Here is a 25,180-nt window from a genome sequence, read left to right as displayed (position 1 = left end):
GAAATAGATCATTTTCAAATAAATGTTTATAGTTGAAATTAAGTTTATTTCTAAAATAAAAGCAATATAATTTGATGTAGCTAATAATTCTAGTTAGATTACCATCCATCTGAATAAGCAGCTCGGACTTGACTCGCCGACTTGCCTCATGTTCATCAGACGTGCCCCTCCGGCTGCAGATTGAGTCAATTTCATCAACAAAAATGGTCGTAGGTGCATAAAATCTAGCCTTTAATGGGATGAAGTAATAATGTTACATGTGCACACATAACACAGTGTACAAACGCATTATGAACAGCAACTGATAGTGCTTGGTCCAATAAACCTTAAACGTAGAAAAAGAAAATGTAACAACATATATTTGTAATTGTTACATATTTTCTTTCCACACACTAGCAATATAATCTGTAATTCTCCAACTCAATTCACATTGAAGCTGCAATAAAGTAAATCTCTTGGCAATGTGACACCTACACTTTTTAACATGTTTAATAATTTGCGGTTCAACAGTAGATTTATGCCAGAAACACAAAATATCAAATGTAAAAAACAAAAATCACAGATGATAAACTATACACATGCAGGCAAACCAAGGAAAGAATGCCAAATTATAAAGCAGCTTCGTAGAAAATCACAACTGAGTGTCCACAAAGTTTGACAGACTATATATATACACTATAGAAGACACAAAGACACAAAGAAAACCCTGTAATAAGCACTCAGATATATCTGTAAATAATATCAACATTAGATGCATAAAATGGTCAAAAATAACATCATTTTATTAACTATACATCTAGACACCACAGACAGCTAAAAATAACAGCACATGAAAAAACAGGCAGGACAAAAACTTCCTGAGAGTGACACAATGAAATATCGGATCATGAAATTGTACAGATGGCATGAAAAAACACAGGTAAGGGAAAACCAGAGGGGATGCAACTCTGAATATAACGGAGACTCCCGGGACAAAATCCCAAGAGAACCAATGAATGTCCGGTCACAATCACCAGAGGAGCTATATCCCAACCTCAACACAGTATCCTTATACCAATAACACAGAGCACTAGAGCGTCCCCAGGTAAAGAGTAGAAAACAAAAAATAGCTAATCCCTATAAATGTGGAAACCCAAACGCAAGGGGTAAAGCCGCCTTGCAAGGGTTAACTGTTGTTCCCAACTAACCTACGGTGTGTAAACCCAGTGTACTGTGTACATATGTGTATAATGAGCTGACAGCTGCAGAAATACGTAGCTAAGATCCAAGCGCACAAGAGAAAGGAAGGTGGTATGTGTATGTCTAATGGGAAACCATAACATAACTACCAAACACAGCCACCAATACTTAGCTCATAATCATAAATCAACTGCAGCATGTTGCTCAGTCCCTCTGCACTCAGGATCCATAACACTGCTACAGGAGGCGTCGTTCTGCATTTACCTGGGGACGCTCTAGTGCTCTGTGTTATTAGTATAAGGATACTGTGTTGAGGTTGGGATATATCTCCTTTGGCGATTGTGACCGGCCGGTCATTGGTTTCTCTTGGGACTTTGTCCCAGGAGTCTCCGTTATATTCAGAGTTGCATCCCCTCTGGTTTCCCCTTACCTGTGATTTTTCATGCCATCTGTACAATTTCATGATCTGATATTTCATTGTGTCACTCTCAGGAGGTTTTTGTCCTGTCTGTTTTTCATGTACTGTTATTTTTAGGTGTCTGTGGTGCCTAGTTAATAAAATGATGTTATTTTTGACCATTTCATGCATCTAAATGTTGATCTTATTTACAGATATATCTGAGTGCTTATTATAGGGGTTTTTTTTGTGTCTGTGTGTTCTATATTGGTTTTGACCCTTAGCACCGCCAATCTCATCTTTTATTTTTAGGGAGGATTGTTTGGCTTTAGATATCCGAGTATTTATACGGTTGTTCTGATTGCGGTATTTTCTTTGTGTGTGTCTAATATGTATACACACTATGTCATGCATGAAAACATTCCTTGTTAAAAAAATTATTTTATAAAATGTGATGCATTGAAATAAGTATTATACACTACAAAAAAAAATATTATTATATACAAGTAATGGACAATACATCAGAAATTTCTCTCCATAAATTATCATTGATATTTCGGTATGAATTAAAGGTTCACGTGTAAACCTCAGAAATCAAATTTTCAATAGTTGTTGCACATATTGTCACAGCAAACAAGCACAACTCAGGTAATTTGAACAGTATCCAGGCAGAATAGCTTACTAAATTTTCATTGGCTGATAGCCGCTCACATGACCAGGCTGTCTCGCTGCAATAGCAAACAAGTTTGTCTCCTCTGCTTTTGGTATTCTTGTATCTCACGCTCACTATGGCCATGCGCTTTGGAATACACACGTTTGTTTGTAACGCAAGCTGTGTAGCTCGCTCTGTATCTTGCACTATGGACGAGGCCTTAATGTGAAAGGATAAGGAAGTGTCATGGCATTCAGTAAGAGTGTGCGAGTACTACAGGGGTTTTACCTCTCGTCAAGTGTCATTTTATATTACGACGATACGTGGACAAGAATTTTCTTATGGTTTGCGCCAATCAAATAGGGTTGAACAGACGAAAGTAATTAGCTATTCCGAGTGCAGCAGAGCCCACTTACCATTTCAAATAATAAGCGAACTAGCTTTTCAGACTCTCCTCTGTACTTGGACGTTAATGTTGATGAAGAAACATTGAAAAATGTTGTTCCACATTCGGTGGCGACGGCTTTAGCAAGCATAGTTTTGCCGGTACCAGGTGGCCCAACCATTAGAACACCCTGGAAATGAACATATGATTCAGGGCAATGTACACAACTTAAAAGGTGCAATCCCACATAGGGGACCACAACAATTGGTTAATAACTTCATCTAACTGGCTTTCTCAAAAAAATGTAACCATGAAAAATTGCCTCTAAATGGAGCCTTACTTCTTCAATTAAGTATTTGCTCTAATCTTCACACAAGTTGCCATTGTCAAAGAACCAATAAACCTAAAGCATAGGGAAACATGTCAACTTTGCCTGTGCAAACCCGGTAAATACTGTGATTTCAGACAAAAAGAGGGAAAAGTAAAAGGAGGAGAAAAAAAAAGAAAAAAAACACACAACTTCCTAAGATTCAGTTTACAATGTTTAGAAACTTAAATAAATTAAAAAAAAAAAAAAAAAACACAACAAAAAAAATTTGACCTCTTAAACATGACTGTCATTGGTTAATTCTTAGGCTACGCTTATAGTGACGGCGACGTCAGGCTGCGGTCGATGGAAAAATTAAATTGAGATGACTTCCAGCGATCGCGACCAAGCCGTCGCTCCGTCGCACTTACTATAAGCGCACGCGACGGCGGCAATGCATTTGTTTTGACGCAACGTTGATTCGCTGTCGCTGGCACTATAAGCGCAGTCTTATGCTTAGGCCTTGGCCAGGGTTCCTGCTGGCGTGCGGAGACGCGCTGAGGCTAAGGGAAAGCGGGTTCTTTCCCTGGCCTTAGACAGCGCGCTGTCCGGGGGCGTGTCGGCGGGCGGGCCAGTGACGTCACGGAGCTGGTTCGCCCTCATTGGGCGAACTGCTCACGTGACCGGCCCTGCGCTCCGGCAAGCGCTTGATTTTAATATTTACCTAAGACCTAAGCTTCCGCGCGCTTGCGGAAGAGTAGGCGAGCCCCTACTAAAGCCGCTCTCATTGCGGCTGTAGGGGCTCACTGGTAAGTACCAGCGCGCCTCAGCACGGCGCGCTGACCATGCCCGAGGCCTTAGAGTGACTGCACCACATAACTATAGCAACACTATGCGCATATTCTCACCTTCCAGGGCCTTCGGATACCTTTGAAGAAGTCCGGCATCCACATTGGAAGCACTACTGCTTCCCTTAATAACTTCTTTGCTTCTTCCAGATCTGCTATGTCCACCCTATGTAGAGAAAAGATCATTACATATGGAATGTCCTGAAAACGTTACATACACTATAAGATCCTACCATTTGCGTTTATAGTGCAATCTTTAATGTACTAAAAAACAAATAGAAAAACTTATGTACAATTGGGCTGACGTTTAACAAATCCCTCTACTCTTAAAAACAGAAAACACACACCCTTGAATGGGCTTCCCTTAACACAGGGCTGCTCAAGTCCAGTTCTCAAGCCCCCCCACCCGACAGGTCAGGTTTTCAGGATATACTAGTCAAATACTGAGCCTCGGATTGAGCCACCTGCGCTGAAGCAGGGACTGATTAAGCCACCTGTGCTGAAGCAGGGATATCCTGAAAATATCACCTGTTGGGGGGCGCCTGAGCAACACTGCCTTAACATGCTTGAAAATCCCTTCTAAGCTTCCTGGGACATTTTGAAGTGGTGAGAAGTCCAGTACCTATGAACATTCCTACCTCATGGGATATCACAGCACAATAGCAAATAAAATCTGTTTATGCTATAATTCCACTAGGGTTGCCAGGTGTCCGGTTCTGAACCGGACAGGTCGGTAATTCCGATGCCTGTCCGGTATAAAATCGGAGGTAATACCGGACACGTGTGTCCGGTATTACCATTTTTTGTGGCGGAGAGCTGGCAGCGCAAGCGCGAGGGCGGCGCGACGGCGGAGGGCTGGAAGTGCTGAGACTGGAGGCGGGGGCGGCCGGTGGCCGGGCAGGAGCACTGTGTCTGTGCAGCCTGTTCCTGATTGGAGGAGCGGAGAGCCAATCAGAGGACAGCGGGGGCGGAGCCCACACCCAGGCAGCCCAGAGAAGTCGGTGTCCTTCCTGGCAATACGGTAAGGACACAATTTGGGGTGTGATGGGGGAGCTAGGGTGAGGTGAGATGATGGGGGGCCAGGATGAGGTGAGGTGATGGGGGAGCCAGGATGAGCTGAGGAGATGATGGGGAGCCAGGATGAGGTGATGGGGGGCCAGGATGAGCTGAGATGATGGGGACCAGGATGAGCTGTGGTGATGATGGGGGGTGGTGGGGGTATATTTTATATGTATTGGGGAGGTGGGGGTATATTTTATATGTTTTGGGTAGGTGGGGGTATATTTTATATGTATTCGGGGAGGTGAGGTATATTTAATATGTATTCGAGGGGGAGGTGGGTTTTTTTTTTATATGTATTCGGGGGGCGTGGGGGTATTTTTTATATGTATTCGAGGGACGTGGGGGTATTTTTTATATGTATTCAGGGGGCATTTTTTATATGTATTCAGGGGGCGTGGGGGTTCAGTATTGTGTCCAGTATTTTTGGACAAGCCAACTGGCAACCCAAAATTCCACTCTTATGACGACACAAATCATTTGAAAAGAAGAGCCGATATACAAGGAGGTTGAGAAAAGCAGGAAAAAGCAACCACAAAGTCTCACCAATAAACTAAAATAGATAAGCAAGTCAATTTTGACACTTTGAGAGGTAGAATAATAGTAGTTATAATGTGTTTAGGTCAATGTGGATTTTTGGCCTATATTGAGGAGGGTAATTTGTTTTTTTACCTCGGTTTAGGTCACCCTAAAGGAGCTTAGGTAAAGTATCTTCCAAAAGTGAGGAAGCGCCATTTTTACCACAGTCCTAAATATTCTACCTACTACACTAGGTGTACTGCCATGGCAACACAAACCAAGGGATTCATCATAGTAGTAATATGATAAAATGAAAGGATAATACATTTAAGTGCTATTCTTTCAGAGGGCACTTCTACTTTGTTGAGCCTCGAAAAAAGTAAAAATAAATAAATAATTCCGCTACCTATAAATGATTACATAAACACTAAGGAGACTCATACAGGCCCCACAAAGTCTGTTTCACAACCTAAAAAAGTGAGAGTCTGGATGTGGACCTGCACCGAAGCACAATACGCTATGCTTTCAGCTTCTTCAATACAGTATGTATTTGTATTCTACAGTAAATGGTTTATGTCACAATTTATTATCTTCCAGGATATCCAGATTCACCTGAAGAAATGAGGCACTAACATATAGAGAACAACTGCTTCATTTAATAACATATATGCTTTTTAAGATCTATGTCTTTCGGGTTTAACCATGGATCACAATATTAAATATCTTATGCATTTGCCAGGGAGAGGTGAGAAGAATCCTTTTGTTTTTTTGTTTTGTTTGGAAACTAGAATCTTGTATCAAAAGATGTACTGTATGCATGTCTTTATTTATATAGCGCCAATAATGTGCATAGTACTTCACAGCAGTAATATACGTGACAATCATATAAATAACAAATAATATAAATAACACAAAAGGGAGAAGTGCTTCAGACATAAAAGTAACATTTAGGAAAAGGAGTCATTTAACATTTAAGATAAAGATTCACTAGCATCAGTTTCTTCCTTAAATAGCAATTGGACCTCAACCAGCAGAATCGCATCAATAATCTTTTTAATATTTATCTTCTACCAAGAACAAGTTACTATATTACTGACAAACTAATCAAAAGGGAAAACGAACTATATTGCAGAAAATATGTTTTAAATGACTGAAGCTAAGGTTTATAAGGATTTCTGTAGTATTTGAAAGCCTAAATGTAGCTTTGTTTTGCAGATACTAATCACTTAAGCCAGTAATTTGAAAAAATATACTTTAAAAAAAAAAAAACACAGATTTATCTCTGTGGAAGCTTGTAGCTTTGTACATCCTTCTTGTGAATAGCATCCCTCCGTGTCATGTATACCATTCAGTCATGCAATTTTCTGTTTCTTGCAGTTTTCCCAATAAAGACAAATAGAATCAGTGCCCCAGATAGTAGTCCTATGCATACGCATCAGCCAGAGGGAACAAAATAGGTTTCATTCATTCGGATAACCCAGTTAGGAGAATAAGCATTGCACAGAAGAGCGATGCAACAATCTAGCATGCAAAACCAATTCACTACCTTTATATATTAAAGTATATGGATTATTACTTCAAATTAAGCCACTTTAAAAACTAGTGTACAAGATCAGTTTGAAATATGAGCTCCAGCTCAGCCATTAAATAAGATTTTTGCTGTGTCTGAATGGGTGTAACGCCATAGTTAGGCATAACTTAAATAACATGGCATTATTTCTTGCCATTATTTTCCGCTCTCTTCACTTCAACAAAAGTCCTATTTCGGAGTCTGGATAGGAGTAATGCCAAGACTGGCATAACGTCCCGTTTCTGGATGATACAAGAACATGAGTTTAAACCTATGGGAATGAGATGTAATCCGGACGTTGTTTTCGCATACAATTAGCTTTAATGATACCATGTAAACTCAGGGAACATAACGTCTGGTCCGGTTTTAGGTTAGGTCACATGATCACCGATTTAATGGAGTTTAGTAGATCTTAGCCATAAGTGAGAGCGGCTAAGCATCCAAAGAGATGAAAAACAGATATCCTATTGTACCGTAGTGTAAATAGATCAAAGGCCGAGCTCATACACTCCACTTGCTTGCGAGAGTGCGAGCTCTTGCTGCAGCAGCATACGCGATCTGTGCTCAGTGTAGGCGGCTATTGGGGGGCGTGGCGGGGGCTTGGTCATGACTTCACGGAGCTGGTTCGACGTGATTGGCTTCACGGAGCTAGTTCGCCGTGATTGGCCGGACTGCTCACGTGACGCGGTTGCAGCTTGAAAAGACAAATTTCTTGTCTTTTCAAAACGCGGTCGCTCTGTCGTGCACTCACGCACTAGGAGTGGCCTCAAGGGATCCTGCACTTTGTGCTTGGCACGTGTGCACACGTCAACGCACACAGTATAATCTCACCCTAAGGGAGAGAGGAAGTTGGCACATTTATGGTCTCTCACATTTTTTGGTTTGAATCTTGGGATTATAGCGAGTATGGCTCTCTTTAAACCCAGCCACGATTGTAAGACAGCGGAGGGCTTTCGATCACTTTACTACTGCTCCCATGATTCTAGACCCAGAATTGCTGTGACACTCTATTTCAATTAAAAGAACAGTAGTAAGAGTAAAAAAAAAAAAAAAAAAAAAAAAAAAAAGATTCCAATTTGGGTGAGAGTGGGTGGAGAAATGGTGGCTTCCAGAGACCGAAACCTTTTATATCAGGGAGAATTCAAAATGTGTACCTGTAGCCCAAAAGGTGGTAAGAGGTCTCTCTAATTTCTATTTGCCATGTACTATAATTGGAAGAAAATGAACTGGGATGTACAATTGCCAAGGCTTTTCAAACTGGCCCTCAGGATGATCGGTTATTTATATAGAAATCCCCCTTTAAAGGAGTTAAAAACTAACTGATAAACAATGTAGAAGCAAAAAAGAATAAAATAATTAACAGAAAATATCTCTGCAATAAATAATTAAACAAAACTGGATAAAATATTGGTGATATAAGCGAGAATAGTTAATGAGGTTTGGGAAGGTAAGTAAGAATGCAGACAAGGGTAATGCTGTTCATGCGTCTCCTTAGATTTTGTAAAAGCTTTCGTGATATGGTGCCACACAAGAGGTTAGAGTACAAAATAAACAAAATTGGTCTCTGTAAAAAAAACTTGGACTTGGATTGAAAACTGGTTGAAGGATAGACTATAGAGAGTTGTCAAAAATTGAACTTTTTCAGGTTGGTCTAAAGATGCAAGTGGAAGTACCTGAAGGTTCAGTTTGGGACCACTGCTTTTTAACTTGTTTATTAATGACCTTGAGGTTGGCATAAAGAGCAAAGTCTCCATCTTTGCTGATGACACAAAATTGTGAAAGGTACTGTAGTAAAAATCAGAGAAGGATGTAATTTATTTCCGAAGGAATTGGATAGACTGGATACTTGGGCAGGTAAATGGTAGATTAACTTTAATACAGATAAATGTAAGGTTATGCATTTGGGAAACAATAATAAACAGGCTGCTTACAAGTTAAATGGGACAAAATTAGGTCAATCCTTAATGGAGAAGGATTTAGGAGTGCTTATAAACAGGAGGTTTAGCAATCTTGCCCAATGTCAGGCTGTAGCTGCAAAGGCAAATAAGATCTTATCTTGCATTAAAGGGGTATGGATGGAAAGGAAGAAGAATGATGCCACTATATAAAGCATTAGTAAGACCACACCTTGAATATGGGGTATAGTTTTGAGCACCACTACATAAAAAATAAAAAATAAAAACATTATGGAACTAGAAAAAGTGCAGAGAAGAGCCACCAAATTAATAAAGGGGATGGATAATCTGATCTAAATTAGATTTTTTTTACATGAGAAAAAAAAATGGATGTCTAGGGGGATGTGATAACGATCTACAAATATATTCAGGGTTAATACAATGAGCTTCCTAAAGATCTATTCATCCCAATGGCAGTTCAAACGACACAGGATTCTACATTAAAGTTGAAGGAAAGGAGATTAAAAATGTGGAATTCATTACCCATGAAAACAGTGATGGCAGATACAAAAGATATCTTTAAAAGAAAAATTGACATTTTTTTTTTTACAAAAAAGGAAGGGTATACAGGGAAATACGAAACACATAAAACATGGGAAGGATGTTGATCTAGGGAGAAATGTGATTGCAATTATGGATTGGAGTTCAGAAGGATTTTATTTTTTCCCCTTATGAGAAATCGTTGGATAAGGTTTCACTGGGGTTTGTTGTTTGCCTTCCTCTAGATCAAAAAACTGTAAATACAAATATAGGATACGTATCGGTCGTCTAACTTTCATATTAGGTTGAACATGTCTTTTTTCAACCTCATCTATTATGTAACTAGGTTTTAGAATTAAATGCATAAAATAAAAATAGTTTAATTAGGCATTTTTTTTTTTTTTAGCTAAATTAACATTTTGCAATAGTCCGTTCAACAAAAACTAGCTCATCTCAAACATGACTCCTTAACCTGTGGGCCAGTGGTATTCACGGCAAAGACTATTTTTGTACGTAACATTTCTAAAAGCAGCATACTGTCCAATATTTAAATGTCATCATAACAGATTTCATTGTTATATTAATGGCGCAACATAATATTTTTTGGTTTATTAATACACAAAAAAAGAAGGCGTTTGCATACCAGTGGACATTGGGATTCCTGGATATAATGTCCCTCTCTAAAGCTTCAACAAGATCCTTCTCGTATCCAGCCCCATCAAACTTCTTCAGTTCACCCTCTCCAACAGCGTCCTGTTGATTTTTCCTTCCCTAAAATATACAAATGAACATTAACAATTTCCAAATTAAAGTGTGCCTCTGCTCTAATGTGGTTATTAGAAAGTCATAGTATATTTGTATCCTTCTGAAGTAATCCAGCACTTCGATAATAAGCTCTTTGGGACAAGACCTCCCTTTACCCTATGCATCTCTTATCCCCATTGTTTGTACTTTATTTCCCTTATGTTGTAATGTTTTTAAGCGCTGCATACACTGTTGGTGCTATATAAATAAAATTATACATACAGCACTATACCTAGAAATTCAGGAACAAGTCCCTGATCGGTACTGTTTACAACCTAATTTTGAAATCACTGAACTTCTCAAAATTGTTGTCTTTAAAAGGTAGTGATCTTTCCACTAATAGGTTTGACAGAATCTGGGAACCATGGCTGGAGAGTTGAGTTGATTTGAGCTAAGTAGAGTGAAATAATTCAACAGCCATACGAGACTTGGAGGACCGTGGGGTCTCCTCAATTAATCAGAGTGACGGGGATCACGGCTCTGGAATAGACTGGAGTGATCAGGAATCAATCAGTCAACATGGCATTGAATGGTTGGGTGATTTTGTGGCCATCTGTGGACTGGTGGGGCGAAGTAGAAGTGGTAGCATCCCCTCCCCACCTCCCCTGTTATTCTTTTTATTTTATATTACTGCATCCAGCTGAAAAACCAAAAAAACAATACATTGTAATGCCAAGATCAGTCCTATCAAACTATTTTATTTACAGTATATGTACTATATGCAATGAGATCATCGTTTGCCGGTATAGCATTTTTCTCTACCATTATTACTACTTTTCTTAATTAACAGTATTATTTGTGTTATGCTGAAATACCTAATGAAAATGTTTGCAATAAAAGGCAGCGATCTTACCTATAGACCAGGGATGCGCAAACTGGCTGGCGCGAGATTCTCTACAGGGGGTTTACAGAAGCCCTGCGCGATTCATGAAGGCATTTAAATTAGATGCCGGGGGAGCAGTGAAGGCCTCTGTAAACTTCACTTATCACAGCTCAGACGGCCTCTGGAGACGTGTTGCCATGGCAACGTTACATCACAACGCTGGAACCAAGGTAAGATGGGGGGGGGGGGCACGCAAGGAGGGGTGGGGGAGAGCTGGCAGGGGAAAAAGATTGTGCACCCCTGCTCTAGACCGCCACTTCTGATGGGCCTAGGTCTTTTACCATGCTGCAAAATTTACACTGACTTATTTGATGTAGGTATTTGTTATGAAAAAGTCATACCCCCCCCTCCCCCACACAAAAAAAGAGAATGAGTGGCACATTAAGGTCAGTAGAAGAACCCATATTCAATACTAGTGTTAACTTCTTGTAATCTCCTATGCCCCATAAGACTGCCAGCTCTTTATGGAAGGATTAGATGTGACAATACAGATTCCCAGGAATAATATCATATATTCTGTCAAAAGCATCCTTTAACACTAGTACTTACAGTATTTTATTAGAACATTAATGAAAATGTCCCTGCATACTTATAAAATGTTTAGATCATTTTCAGAAATACTACCTTCTATTTTCTACTGAAAGTGTTGCCCGATTGCATTGGTTACAGGCCAGGGTTGTGGAATTTTCAGATGGAAAATGGCTGTAAATGGTTTAATAATTTCTAAAACTACGAAGAGATTGAAAACAAATAAAGATGACTTGGCCGACAGAGCTGGCAACCTATTCATGGTAGTATTTCTAAATGAATGGCAAAGCATTATTCTAATTTTGAAGCACTGGGAGAGAGGGGGAGGGCGAGAAAAAGAGAGATAGGCAGGGCGAGAGGGTGAGATAGGGAGGTGGAGGGAGAGGAAAGGAGGGGGAGAGGGAGAGGAATTGAGGGCGAAAGGGAGAGGAAGAGAGACAGAAGATAGAGAATCGCAGCCGCCATGCCTCCAGACAGTGCGGGATGCACCCACTATGCAGCTGATAATTTTGAGGTGAGAGGGAGAGTGTGGCACGTGTGAGCAAGTAAGGGTGAGTGAGGTCTGATGACCAGGGGTACCCAAATAGGTTAAAAATCCCCCAGTGGCACCCCTGCTAAAAATAGGTTTAGAACCACTGCTTTAGCGTTTTGGACGTTGAATATTTATGGGAATTTTTTTTAAGAGAATATAAACTGCCATTATATTGTCCCAAGATCTATGCCTTTAAATCTGTAGTATGAAACCTGGAACTGCTTTTAGATATTTTAAGTTTCAATTTAATTCAATGCAATGAAAGTGTGACTCTCAAACATTGGGAGTGTGAATAAGGAGTTAAAGGGGACAAGACTGTATTACTTCCATTTTCCATATTATGTGACAGATGCAATAAAAGTAAAATCACTCACACCTTCAAGAGCCACGTTAATATATCTCATCCACCATAAAAGATTATTGTTTGCTTGTAAGTGTAACGGGTATTCCCTCTAGCTTGACCCACCCAATCTCATATTGGCCCTTGTGGTCTAACCAGCCCCAATTACATGGTCGTGTCTGGTGGTGCACCTGTAGGCAACAGGACTCCTGAGTCTCTCGCATGATGGTACTCAGGGATTGTCAATCCAGACAGGCAGCTGAGGTAGTGTGTGCGAGTCCTACCTATATCACGTGCAGCGCCTCCACCTCATCAGGATCTATGCGTCCGCAGGGAGAGGGTCCTGATGAGGAACTCCTTCTTGGTGGTGACTGCCACTGGAGAGTAACTTCACACTCACACAGTGGGGTTGACTTTGAACAGGGCATCTTTATTGTTGATGTAGCAAACTGCCCCCTTGCAGCGATCAGCTCAGCCGCACATCTCGCCGTACTGTCCCTTGAAAAGGTACGCCCTCCCAATGGAGTGGGATCCCCTCTCCCCGCAGGGAGATCACCCCTGTGCCAGGTCCCTGGACACAGTGTGGCCTTGTCAGGCTTAATGTAAAAGCGGGCCACTAGTTACTGCACTAGTGGGCCCTTCATTTCCCAAGTCTCAACACAGACTCATTCCTTTAACTCTCTCTACCGCTCTCCCTCCAACACACTAACTTTGAGCAGTGCTGTGCCTTATATACCTCAGGAAACAGGCACATCTCTGATGTCACTAACTGTGGACTCAGAGCATGTAGCCACTCCCATCCATACATAGGGCACCCCACCAGGGTGTGAGGGCAAACCTCCATGATTACTGCTGGCATCCCTGTAACTTACCAGGTTTACTGCCAGCAGGGGAGACAACTGCAGACCATTTTAAATGCATGGCTACAATCTCCCCCTGGTGAATCCCCACCGTCCCGGCTGGGACCTAAGTTTGGTGTACCTTTTTCCAGGAAGCACTGTAAAATGGAACACATAATTAATCAAAACAACATTACTGTTTTCATAATTATTAACAGTGTAGCGCTCACTGACCAGCAGGGGGTGCTTATCTTAGAAACATACCTCACTATTCTGTCTACCTAATAAAAGTGGTGAGAATCTGGTTTCTTCACCTCCCTACCTGCCAGGTCGGTTACAGTGATACTGTATTCTCTGGGCAAGCCACTCTCAGGTCTATATACAGCCTTGTGCATGTATATACTGCGCCCGATGCTCCATACTCGCATTCGCTCGGAGATCCTCTCTTCTGCTCTGCGACCAGTAATCGCACCCCCTTTATTCACCATATACATCTCTATGGTTTCTCTTAGCCACCCATCCCTCTGATCCTCTATCTCCTGCATGAGGGGTTCGGGGCCATAGGGGTACTCTAACCCACGTGAGGTTTTGCACTTGGCTACAATGGCCCTTTCTGCTCGGCTGGCCCGGATCAATTTGGTGTTACCCGCTCTCCCTGGCAGCACCCATGACAGGGGTTTGTCCGGTTCTGCCGGATCCTCTAGTTTACTGGGACCCAATGGCTCTATTAGCCCTCGACTAATATCGTACCACCGGTCCTGCATCGCTTTCAAATGAGCCTCCTCAGTGGATTCTCCCTTGGCCCACCAATAGTCTACTACCCCATCTCGCTCCAAGATGAACCGGGTTCTATCTAGCCAGGCTTCGTATCCCTCAAATAAGGGGGCCCACCACCGGGTCTCCTTAACCTCCTCTGGAGCTGATTCTACGGACTCTCCCTCTTCTAGCTCCCCCCCAGGAGGACACTCCGGATGTCCCGGTAGACCGGGATTGAGATCCTACCCTCTTGGGTCTACTCTCTAGTGTGACACTTACAACACTTAGGCCGTCACTAGATGCGGACACTTGTCGAGAATACCTCCCACCAACCGAGCCATCATCAGATGTACCAGAGTCCAAGCCCCCTCCAGTCCGTTCATCGGAAGTGACCCGGGAATCCCCTGACATCCCTAAGCTCGATGAGGAACCAAAGGAAAGGGGTGTTGGGGCAGGGGCTTTAACTAGGGCCTTGGGTCTAGCTAGGGCCGGGGATTGGGCATAGGGCCGGACAGTCGGTATTCGGGGGGCTACGACCCGCTCTTCACCGCTACCTGGTCCGGTGCCACCGCATGGGCTTTCCGCTTCTCCGGTCTCACGGCTCTCCGTCTTCCGCATCGATCACCCCTCCTCTTTGACTTAGGCGATCGGCTGATACTGCTCGAGCGAAAAGGCGCCGTCTTCTCCCAATCGGTTCCGCTCTGCCCGCCGGAAGCAACGTCCTGACACGCACGTCTCTCGTCGCCATCTTGGGTTGGGTCCCCAAGCGAGACCTCTTCCTCCACCACGACATCCGGCAACGTCTTCTCCGCTGTGGCACCGCCTGGGCCTGGCACCGTCCCTCCTCCTCCTCGGAGCTGGTAAAAGCAGGGACTTTGCTTACCGCTCCGTGGTGTCGGGGTGGATCTGCCGCCATCGGAACCGCTGGTCACCACGGCCGTGGGACTTCGCCGCTCGGGTTGCCGCTGTATGGGCGACACTCTGCTCCGTTCACTGCCAACACAGGTGAGTGACACTCGCTTGATCGTACTGCTGCTGAGGCTCACCGGTGGTCGGGTCGTCACCGCGGTAGGACTTGCAGTTTCCTCGTCCGAGGACTCCAACTTTGCGTTAGGGTGAGGCATTCCGCTCGGTGATCGACGGTGAGCCCCCCTTTTATCACCGCGTCGGTGACCGTTTCTCTGGTCCGGCTCAGCCTTGAGGGCCGGGCCCAATCCCCTTTCTCCGGGATCCGTAGACTCCCTCCAGAGTGCACTGGGGAGTTCCGCCGATATCATGGCTACATCTCCCGCAGCTTCTACTGCCTGGACCGGCATGAATGTCGGCATTGGCCGCAGGTATTGCAGGCCACATTGTGCGCATCGCGCTGTAGTGCTCACAGCACCCCCCGGCAGGCGACACTGTAGGCATAGGCATGCCACTGTCTCGGTCCCCGCCACTCGGATTATCAGGAAGCCTCCTGGAGCCGAGTAGGGATGGGTAGATATCAGTGACCCTTCTTCTGATTTGCAGGCCATAGTCACTAGAGGAGGCACTCTCACTAGTGGTCTGTTCTGCTCGCTGGCTCCTCGCAACTGAAGTGCAGGGGCTGGTTTGCCAACCCCTCCTCCAGCTTTCTCCATCCGCATCCGCCAAAACTGGAAACCACTCCCCCTGGTTGAGATTAGGAGAAGGTCCCTTAAATCTGTCAGGTGACCAAGCACCGGGGCAGAGTTAGTCATAGTCCATGGGGGCGCGGCTCCAGCTTTCGCGCCATACTCCCCATCAGGGTGGGGTTTTCCCGTTGGCGCCACTCCTGGCCAACTTTCTGCAAGCTGAGCATTTGCAACATTTTCTGCAACTGGCCCACGCGGTTTCCCAGGGAAGCGGGAACCGCCATTTTGGATTGCAATGTCAATCTTGTTCATGGTTGAGGTAGCTTTTGACTGTTTGTACGTCGAATGACAAGCAAGTCCATTATGCTCCTCATATCTCACAACAATGTCCTCTTCACTGTCCTCAGGGTTATTACCCCAAGGGCCTAAGCAGGACCAACACGGCGCAGCCACAGCTTTCACGCCACTCCACAACAGGCTCACAAAAGTATCTTCTGTAGCTTGCTCTTCACCCGCACACATGCCATGTGCGCTCTCTCCTTCGGCCTCCGTCCGCCATATTGGACCTTCCGCACCGTGCGGATCCTCCATTTTTGCGGTCGCCATTCGCCCACTATATATTGGGTTATTGTACATGGAGCTCCTCTCTGCGGGGCAGCTGCCACACCGATACAATAAAAAATGCCTTGTGCACCACCTTGTGTACCTAATGTAGATCAGACTCGTGTTTGCACTACCTCAGGCTAGGCTCACTCTTTCTGTGTCTGCTGTATCTCCTTCCTCCCAGTCTGTGCTCCCTTCGGTAAGTGGTCTGGAATGGACTAGAGTACTCTGGCTCTTCCATGCAGTACTTTGGGCGTCTACCTACTGTTGGCTAGTCTAGTGCAGACCCTCTCCAGGATTCCTGAACTACGTTACCAGTTTAGCCCTTTAGGCGTCCTACCACTAGCACTACCTCAAGGTGACTAGGACAGCTATAGCCCGGCTCCAGCCCCACTAACTCCGTGCAGGATCCCAGGTCGTCCGTGCGGTCTGCAGCTCCAGCAGGTCCCCTGACTACCCCTGGCTCCGTCCCACGCAGCACAAAGTGGCAGCAGACACTCTCCCTGTTTCCCAGTGTGCCTAGCAAAAGCCTGTCCTGTTGACAGGTATCTCAGCAGCGCCTCCAACTGTAACGGGTATTCCCTCTAGCTTGACCCACCCAATCTCATATTGGCCCGTGTGGTCTAACCAGCCCCAATAACATGGTCGTGTCTGGTGGTGCACCTGTAGGCAACAGGACTCCTGAGTCTCTCGCATGATGGTACTCGGGGATTGTCAATCCAGACAGGCAGCTGAGGTAGTGTATGCGAGTCCTACCTATATCACGTGCAGCGCCTCCACCTCATCAGGATCTATGCGTCCGCAGGGAGAGGGTCCTGATGAGGAACTCCTTCTTGGTGGTGACTGCCACTGGAGAGTAACTTCACACTCACACAGTGGGGTTGTCTTTGAACAGGGCATCTTTATTGTTGATGTAGCAAACTGCCCCCTTGCAGCGATCAGCTCAGCCGCACATCTCACCGTACTGTCCCTTGAAAAGGTACGCCATCCCAATGGAGTGGGATCCCCTCTCCCCGCAGGGAGATCACCCCTCTGCCAGGTCCCTGGACACAGTGTGGCCTTGTCAGGCTTAATGTAAAAGCGGGCCACTAGTTACTGCACTAGTGGGCCCTTCATTTCCCAAGTCTCAACACAGACTCATTCCTTTAACTCTCTCTACCGCTCTCCCTCCAACACACTAACTTTGAGCAGTGCTGTGCCTTATATACCTCAGGAAACAGGCACATCTCTGATGTCACTAACTGTGGACTCAGAGCATGTAGCCACTCCCATCCATACATAGGGCACCTCACCAGGGTGTGAGGGCAAACCTCCATGATTACTGCTGGCATCCCTGTAACTTACCAGGTTTACTGCCAGCAAGGGAGACAACTGCAGACCATTTTAAATGCATGGCTACATAAGCAATACCCTAACTGACATTACAACAAGTACACAAGCAAAGGTGGTTTATGGGGATGTTTTGAGAGAATCGTTGAGTCCTGAAAGAGACATAAGATTACCAGCAGAATATCTCCAGTATTTACTTGGAAAATCTTTGAACCCATTTGATCTCCAGTTGTTTTACCTACCTAGGATTTCCATATGTCTATCATTAATGATAAAGAACATGAGTACTGATGCAGCGGCCGTTATTCGAACACTTCACGCGTCATGTACATCGGAATCCCGATTTGAAACCGCAGGATGAACTCCAGCCTTCTCGCACTAAGATGCGAGCGCGGCGAGGGCAGAAAAAACGAATTTTAGTGTTCTGGCTTTTAAAAACATGAATTTGACACAGTAGCACAGTACTGTACACATTACAATTCATCCATTTTATTGCAAACGAAGAAACAGAATCCATGAAATTCAAACAAAACATCCGCGATAAGCGCGGGTGCCTGGGGCGATTGGCCACGTTCATGCTGCGTGGTGAACAGCAGAGAACTCAAAATCGGCGCCGTGATGTGTTCGAATAACGGCCGCTGCATCAGTATGTGCATATTCGGTTGTCAAACAGGTCTACAAACCTCCCCTACACTAGAATCACACAGCATAATGCCCTTCCACTGCAGCAAGGGGTTCTGGGTAATGACAATTACTCATGGTGAGAACTTTTGCTTCTTGTACACCAATGTGAATCCCTTTAAGCTTATGCCTGCTGTTTCACACAGCTTTCACAGCAAAGCCTGGGTCAAAGAAGCGCAATACCAGTAAACCTGCTCACAGACAGCTATTTCGACCTTTTCGGTATCATCAGTGTAAGTAAGGGTGGTTGCTGGCATTGTGCAGCTGGTTGTGATTACATTATTCTGTCTATCCTAAGCATTTCATATTTTTCTGTGCATCTTTTATGCTTTAAAGTTATTTGTCCTTCTAGTACATTGGTAGGCAACAGGTTGCCCAGGGGCCACAACCACTGGCCATCCCAGAAGCTCGACCGCCCTCTTCTCATTTCAGTGGGAGGAGAGATGCTGCTGGTGTGGATCATAGATTCTCCTTGCTGTCTCAGCTGCTTAAGGATGTTGCTAATCACTAGTTCTACAGTATGTGTAAGCAGAGGAGTGGGGCAATTTATCAGTGTGACAGCATTGAGAAGCTGGCTGGGGTGGGCGGGGAGGAGCTTCTACCCATGGCTGCAACATCGTGATCGTGTGTGTGTGTGTGTGTGTGTGTGTGTGTGTGTGTGTGTGTGTGTGTGTGTGTGTGTGTGTGTGTGTGTCCCTTGAGGAATATCATGTTGCTTGCTTAAAGATAACCTCAGGCAGAAGAGGATAGATGTCAGACACCCCTGCTCCATTTCGCTATTCTAAATGGACAGTTCTATCAGCTATTTAGAAAAACTTGAAATTATCCTTCAAATCACTCATTTGCTTGTCAGCTACTAAACATATCAGAGAAACATTTTTCCTATTCTTCCACAATCTGAAAAAGGTAGGAGAGCGAGAATAGAATGTGTAGGTGTATTGTATTTTTGCTTCTCTTGATTAAATGGCAAGATTTTTTTATTTCTTCTAAATCCCCATGCTGCTGAGATTCATATAGCACACTACACACACTTTGCAATCCCATCTGTAAGGGAAGGGGTCAAGTTATTCAATGAAGGTATACTCAATTCCTGGAATGCTGTGCATAATACAACTCACTATGAGACAGGTTCAGTGGAACCCATTAACTCATAGTAAAACATTATCTGTTAAGAGTCCTATCAAGATAGGAGGTATGAAACAACATAATGCATTATGTTATCTACTCTTTGTCCTTAGAAGCAGGAATCAAGCTGAATTTTAAAAAGCAGTGATCTCATGTTCCGCGATATCTTTTTTAAAAGCCATTTTCTGCCATCTAGTGACCATTGTTTCAAGTAATGCATTCAGCACAGATAATATACACCCACAGCTGTTGTATCTTACTCATCTTACTGTAGTCTTGAGAAATGAAGGGATAAAACTATCATCCTCACAGGTTGTGACTGTAGGAGAAGCATTATTCACGATTTCTCTCCGCATTTTGTTGAATACACGCAGAATGGAAAGAAGGAAGAAAAAACAGCGCACAACACTCATAGTAAAGTATGTATGTATTAAAAGTGCCAATCAATGAACAGATAGGTAATGTGCGTACATCAATATACATCTTGCATGGTGTGTGTGTGTGCGTGTGTGTTGCATGGTGTGTGTGTGTGCGTGTGTGTTGCATGGTGTGTGTGTGCGTGCGTGTTGCATGGTGTGAGCGTGCATGCGTGTTGCATGGTGTGTGTGCGTGTGCGTTGCATGGTGTGTGTGTGCGTTGCATGGTGTGGGCGTTGCATTGTGTGTGTGTGTGTGTGTGTGTGTGTGTGTGTGTGTGTTGCATGGTGTGTGTGTGTTGCATGGTGTGCGTGCGTTGCATGGTGTGTGTGTGTGTGTGTGTGTGTGCGTGTGTGTGTGTGTGCGTTGCATGGTGTGTGTGCGTGTGCGTTGCATGGTGTGCGTGTGCGTTGAATGGTATGCATGTGCGTGTGCGTTGAATGGTATGCGTGTGCGTTGCATGGTGTGCGTGTGCGTTTCATGGTGTGCGTGTGCGTTGCATGGTGTGCGTTGCATGGTGTGTGTGCGCGTTGCATGGTGTGTGTGTGTGTGTGTGTGTGTGTGTGTGTGTGTGTGTGTGCATGTGCGTTGCATGGTGTGCGCGCGTGTGCGTTGCATGGTGTGTGTGTGCGTGTGCGTTGCATGGTGTGTGTGTGCGTGTGCGTTGCATGGTGTGTGTGTGTGTGTGCGTTGCATGGTGTGTGTGCGCTTGTGCGTTGCATGGTGCGTGTGCGTTGCATGGTGTGTGTGTGTGTGTGTGTGTGTGTGTGTGTGTGTGTGTGTGTGCGTTGCATGGTGTGCGTGTGGATTGCATGGTGTAGTGTGTGTGTGTGTGTGTGTGTGTGTGTGTGTGTGTGTGTGTGTGTGTGTGTGTGTGTGTGTGTGTGCGCGTTGCATGGTGTGCGTGTGCATTGCATGGTGTAGTGTGCGTGTGTGTTGCATGGTATGTGTGTGTGTTGCATGGTGTGCGTGTGCGTTGCATGGTGTGCGTTGCATGGTGTGCGTGTGCGTTGCAAGGTGTGCGTGTGCGTTGCATGGTGTGCGTGTGCGTTGCATGGTGTGCGTGTGCGTTGCATGGTGCGCGCTGCATGGTGTGTGCGCTGCATGGTGTGTGCGCTGCATGGTGTGTGCGCGCGTGTGTTGCATGGTGTGCGTGTGCATGGTGTGCGTGCATGTGCGTTGCATGGTGTGTGTGTGCATGTGCGTTGCATGGTGTGCGTGCGTGTGCGTTGCATGGTGTGCGTTGCATGGTGTGTGTGTGCGTTGCATGGTGTGTGTGTGCGTTGCATGGTGTGTGTGCGTTGCATGGTGTGCGTGTGCGTGTGCGTTGCATGGTGTGTGTGCGTGTGCGTTGCATGGTGTGTGTGCGTGTGCGCTACATGGTGTGTGTGCGTTGCATGGTGTGTGTGCGTTGCATGGTGCGTGTGCGTTGCATGGTGTGTGTGTGTGTGTGTGTGTGTGCGTTGCATGGTGTGCGTTGCATGGTGTAGTGTGTGTGCGTGTGCGTGTTGCATGGTGTGCGTGTGCATTGCATGGTGTAGTGTGCGTGTGCGTTCCATGGTGTGTGTACGTGTGTGTTGCATGGTGTGTGTACGTGTGCGATGCATGGTATGCGTGTGCGTTGCATGGTATGCGTTGCATGGTATGCGTGTGCGTTGCATGGTGTGTGTGCGTTGCATGGTGTGTGTGCATGTGCGTTGCATGGTGTGTGTGTGTGTGTGTGCGTGCGTGTGGCATGGTGTGTGTGTGTGCGTGTGGCATGGTGTGTGCGTGTGCGTTGCATGGTGTGCATGTGTGCTGCATGGTGTGCGTGTGTGTTGCATGGTGTGCGTGTGCGTTGCATGGTGTGTGTGTGTGTGTGTGTGTGTGCGTTGCATGGTGTGCGTGTGCGTTGCATGGTGTGCGTGTGCGTTGCATGGTGTGCGTGTGCGTTGCATGGTGTGCGTGTGCGTTGCATGGCGTGCGTGTGCGTTGCATGGCGTGCGTGTGCGTTGCATGGCGTGCATGTGCGTTGCATGGCGTGCGTGTGCGTTGCATGGCGTACGTTGCATGGCGTGCGTGTTCGTAGCATGGCGGGTGCGTGTGCGTTGCATGGCCTGTGCGTTGCACGGCGTGTGCGTGTGTGTTGCATGGTGTGTGCGTTGCATGGCGTGTGCATTGCATGGTGCGTGCGTGTGTGTTGCATGGTGTGTGCGTTGCATGGCGTGTGCGTTTGCGTTGCATGGTGCGTGTGCGTTGCATGGTGCGTGTGCGTTGCATGGTGCGTGTGTGTTGCATGGTGCGTGCGTTTCTGCGTTGCATGGTGCGTGTGTTTGTGCGTTGCATGGTGCGTGTGTTTGTGCGTTGCATGGTGCGTGTGTTTGTGCGTTGCATGCTGCGTGTGTTTGTGCGTTGCATGCTGCGTTTGTTTGTGCGTTGCATGGTGCGTTTGTTTGTGCGTTGCATGGTGCGTGTGTTTGTGCGTTGCATGGTGCGTTTGTTTGTGCGTTGCATGGTGCGTGTGTTTGTGCGTTGCATGGTGCGTGTGTTTGTGTGTTGCATGGTGCGTGGCGTGAGTGCTCATTGCGTGGCGTGAGTGCGGGTTGCGTTGCGTGAGTGCACGTTGCGTGGCGTGAGTGCACGTTGCGTGGCGTGAGTGCACGTTGCGTGGCGTGAGTGCACGTTGCGTGGCATGCGCGTTGCATGGCGTGCGCATTGCGTGAGCGTGTGTTGCGTGGCGTGAGTGTGTGTGTTGCGTGGCGTGAGTGTGTGTGTTGCGTGGCGTGAGTGTGTGTGTTGCGTGGCGTGAGTGTGTGTGTTGCGTGGCGTGAGTGTGTGTGTTGCGTGGCGTGAGTGTGTGTGTTGCGTGGCGTGAGTGTGTGTGTTGCGTGGCGTGAGTGAGTGTGTCCCCCATCTGTAACCATGTCTCTCTCCCCCTCCCCCCAATATGTCTCCCACCTGTAACCATGTCTCTCTCTCCCACGCACACGCGCACACACGCGCGCACACACGCGCGCACACACACACCTCATCAAGCGGCATTCACAAAGCCTCTGCTGCATGAGCTACAGACTGCCTCTCTGCAAAATCGCCTGGCCGGCTGTGCCCCCCCTAAACAATCTTGCCCGCCCACCCCAGTTTGCACACCTCTGGATTAGAGGAAGTACATTTTCATTGTTTTAACCAATGAGCACAAAAAAAAAACCAGGCAAACAAATAAACAAATAAACAAAGTCATCAGTGCACTGTGGGGGGGGGAAAAAAAGGGAAAAAATGCACTAAATGACAGTGAAGGTAAAATAATCGAAGTGGGGGACACCGAGCAGAGCACCTCACCTGACGCCCACTGGGAGGCAGTGTCTGAAACCATCCCAGTGAACTCAACGTACTGTATGTGTACTCTGCCTGGATACTGGAGCACACCAGTGCCCGGAACATTCACACGATGTACATTGGGACCTCCCCTTCCAAACATTGCTTCATGTTCACACCTGTTGTATTTTGTAACTTAAACTACACCTCCAAGGCTGCGATTATAGCAGGTGCGACGGTGCGTGCGATTTCGCGCGCTGTGAGAACAAAGTGCAGTAGTTGTTACAGGCCGGCCATAGTGCGTGGAAGCACAATGCAGAGCGTCAAAATCATTTAGTTTATTCGCGCAGTGGCCGCGTCACATGAGCGGTTCAGCCAATGAGGGTGAACCAGCCTGGTGACGTGTCCACCACGCCTTCCCAATCGCTAGAATCTTAGTTCACCCATCGCTCCGGCGACGGGCGCGTTCGACACCATGAGCTCCGTCGCACCTACTATAATGTTAGTAAGCAGTATGAGCTACAGTACGAAACAAATCAGGGGTTTAAGTACTATAGGCAGTTCCCAACATAATATTTAGCCATTCACTGATGGGAATTAAATTCTAGAGAGACGATCAATTAAATAGGTCAGGCATGAGAAATCAGGGCTGATAAAAGGGTTGTGTGTGAAAAATGCACTATTACAATGTATTTTCTAGAAATCATGCAGATTTCTAGATTTAACGCAAATTACAGTATATGTGATTTTAAATTATTCAATGCAACGTAGAAGGGTCTTTGTTTCTACAGTTTTGATGCCATTAAAAAAGGCATCATAATATGGTTTGATCATGTCCTGTGTTTTACATTCAAAAGAAACCATCTAGGCTGTTCCAATCACTAGATAGCTGTGTGTTTCATTTTGGTGCATATCTATTATACAGTATCTGCATCACATGTGATTACTACACTCCCCCCTCAAGCCCACAAGGACTGACAGTGCTGATCTGATCTGGGTATTTTTAATGTAATCACTATATGATGTTTGAGGGGCTAGAACAGGCTTGTAGCTTACAAAACCCTGTTCTGATCATTCAGAATTGTATCGGAGGCTTACTGACGAATCGTCTCTAGATAAATAGCACTGTGAATTAATTAAATTAGTGATGGTGTACATTCGTGTTCAGAGAATGTATTCAATGAAACAGGAATGGTTAGCATAATAAGCCTCTGGTGTATATTCATATGCAGCTTTTGAAGAAAAGAAAAAAATCGAATACCTTTTCTTTCTCTCCAGAGAACGATGCATTATAGACCCAGAGAGCAGCAAATGGGTTAAAAGAAAAAAAACCTACATTTGCTAGATGGAAAATAAAAAACATAGAAGAAAAATGGTAAACCCCACGGGACCGATTCCTTTATGCAGTATCTGATAATTATTAGAACTGCAGCAGTGAATGCAACACTTTCTGCTGACACTTCTGGTTGCTAAGCAAAACTGCTGCTCAGACACTTCGCCTGCATGCCAGTCACACACACTAATGAGCAACTTCAACAGGCTCAACAATCACGCGTCAAGTCTATTTTATTTTTAACCGCTTTACTTTTGCATAATGATTGTGTATTTCATGGCGAATTAAAGACATTTTATATCTTGCACAAATACCAATGCAAATTCATTTCGTTTTTTTTTTTTTAGAGACCATTATAAATAGACATACAAACAAACAAAAAAGGGACCGCAAGGAAAGACAATAATCAATTAAAAAATAAGACCACTATATAAAATATAAACAACTACAAAACGTACAATATCACATATAATGGAAGATAGCCACACAGTCCCTCCCAAACGATGGTCCCGTGAGGTCCCTCTGGTAGATGAACACTGTGCAAAAATAGCCGTGGAACAATAGAGGGATCAAACTGAGCAGGTTTTTTGCCAAAATGGACTAACTCATGCCATTCTGCTCTATAAATGTATAGTATGTAATGATGATGGATACCAATGAAGGATTTCCTAGTGGTCTATCAAACAATTTTTTCAAATATGTATTCATCTTTTCTTGCACAAGTTGTGCGGTGATCTATGTAATTTATTTCCCATAACCATATAACAATTGTCC

General features: G+C 45.2%; 1 protein-coding gene across 3 annotated transcripts in view; it reads right to left on the bottom strand.

Moving 5' to 3' along the window:
- Window positions 1-25,180, bottom strand: part of KATNAL1 (katanin catalytic subunit A1 like 1) — an 83,331-nt gene that overhangs the window by 18,047 nt on the left and 40,104 nt on the right. For all 3 annotated transcript variants that reach the window (XM_075592168.1, XM_075592165.1, XM_075592166.1), the window contains exons 5-8: window positions 9,995-10,122; window positions 3,829-3,934; window positions 2,645-2,803; window positions 103-229 (exon numbers count right to left, since the gene is read on the bottom strand). In XM_075592168.1, the coding sequence (XP_075448283.1) occupies window positions 103-229; window positions 2,645-2,803; window positions 3,829-3,934; window positions 9,995-10,122 (520 nt within the window). The remainder of the gene's footprint in view (window positions 1-102; window positions 230-2,644; window positions 2,804-3,828; window positions 3,935-9,994; window positions 10,123-25,180) is intronic.

The sequence above is a fragment of the Ascaphus truei genome, chromosome 3 (assembly GCF_040206685.1).
Source record: "Ascaphus truei isolate aAscTru1 chromosome 3, aAscTru1.hap1, whole genome shotgun sequence".
Lineage (NCBI taxonomy): Eukaryota > Metazoa > Chordata > Amphibia > Anura > Ascaphidae > Ascaphus > Ascaphus truei.
Note: the sequence above shows the minus strand (reverse complement) of the source record. Positions and strands in the feature narration are given on the sequence as shown.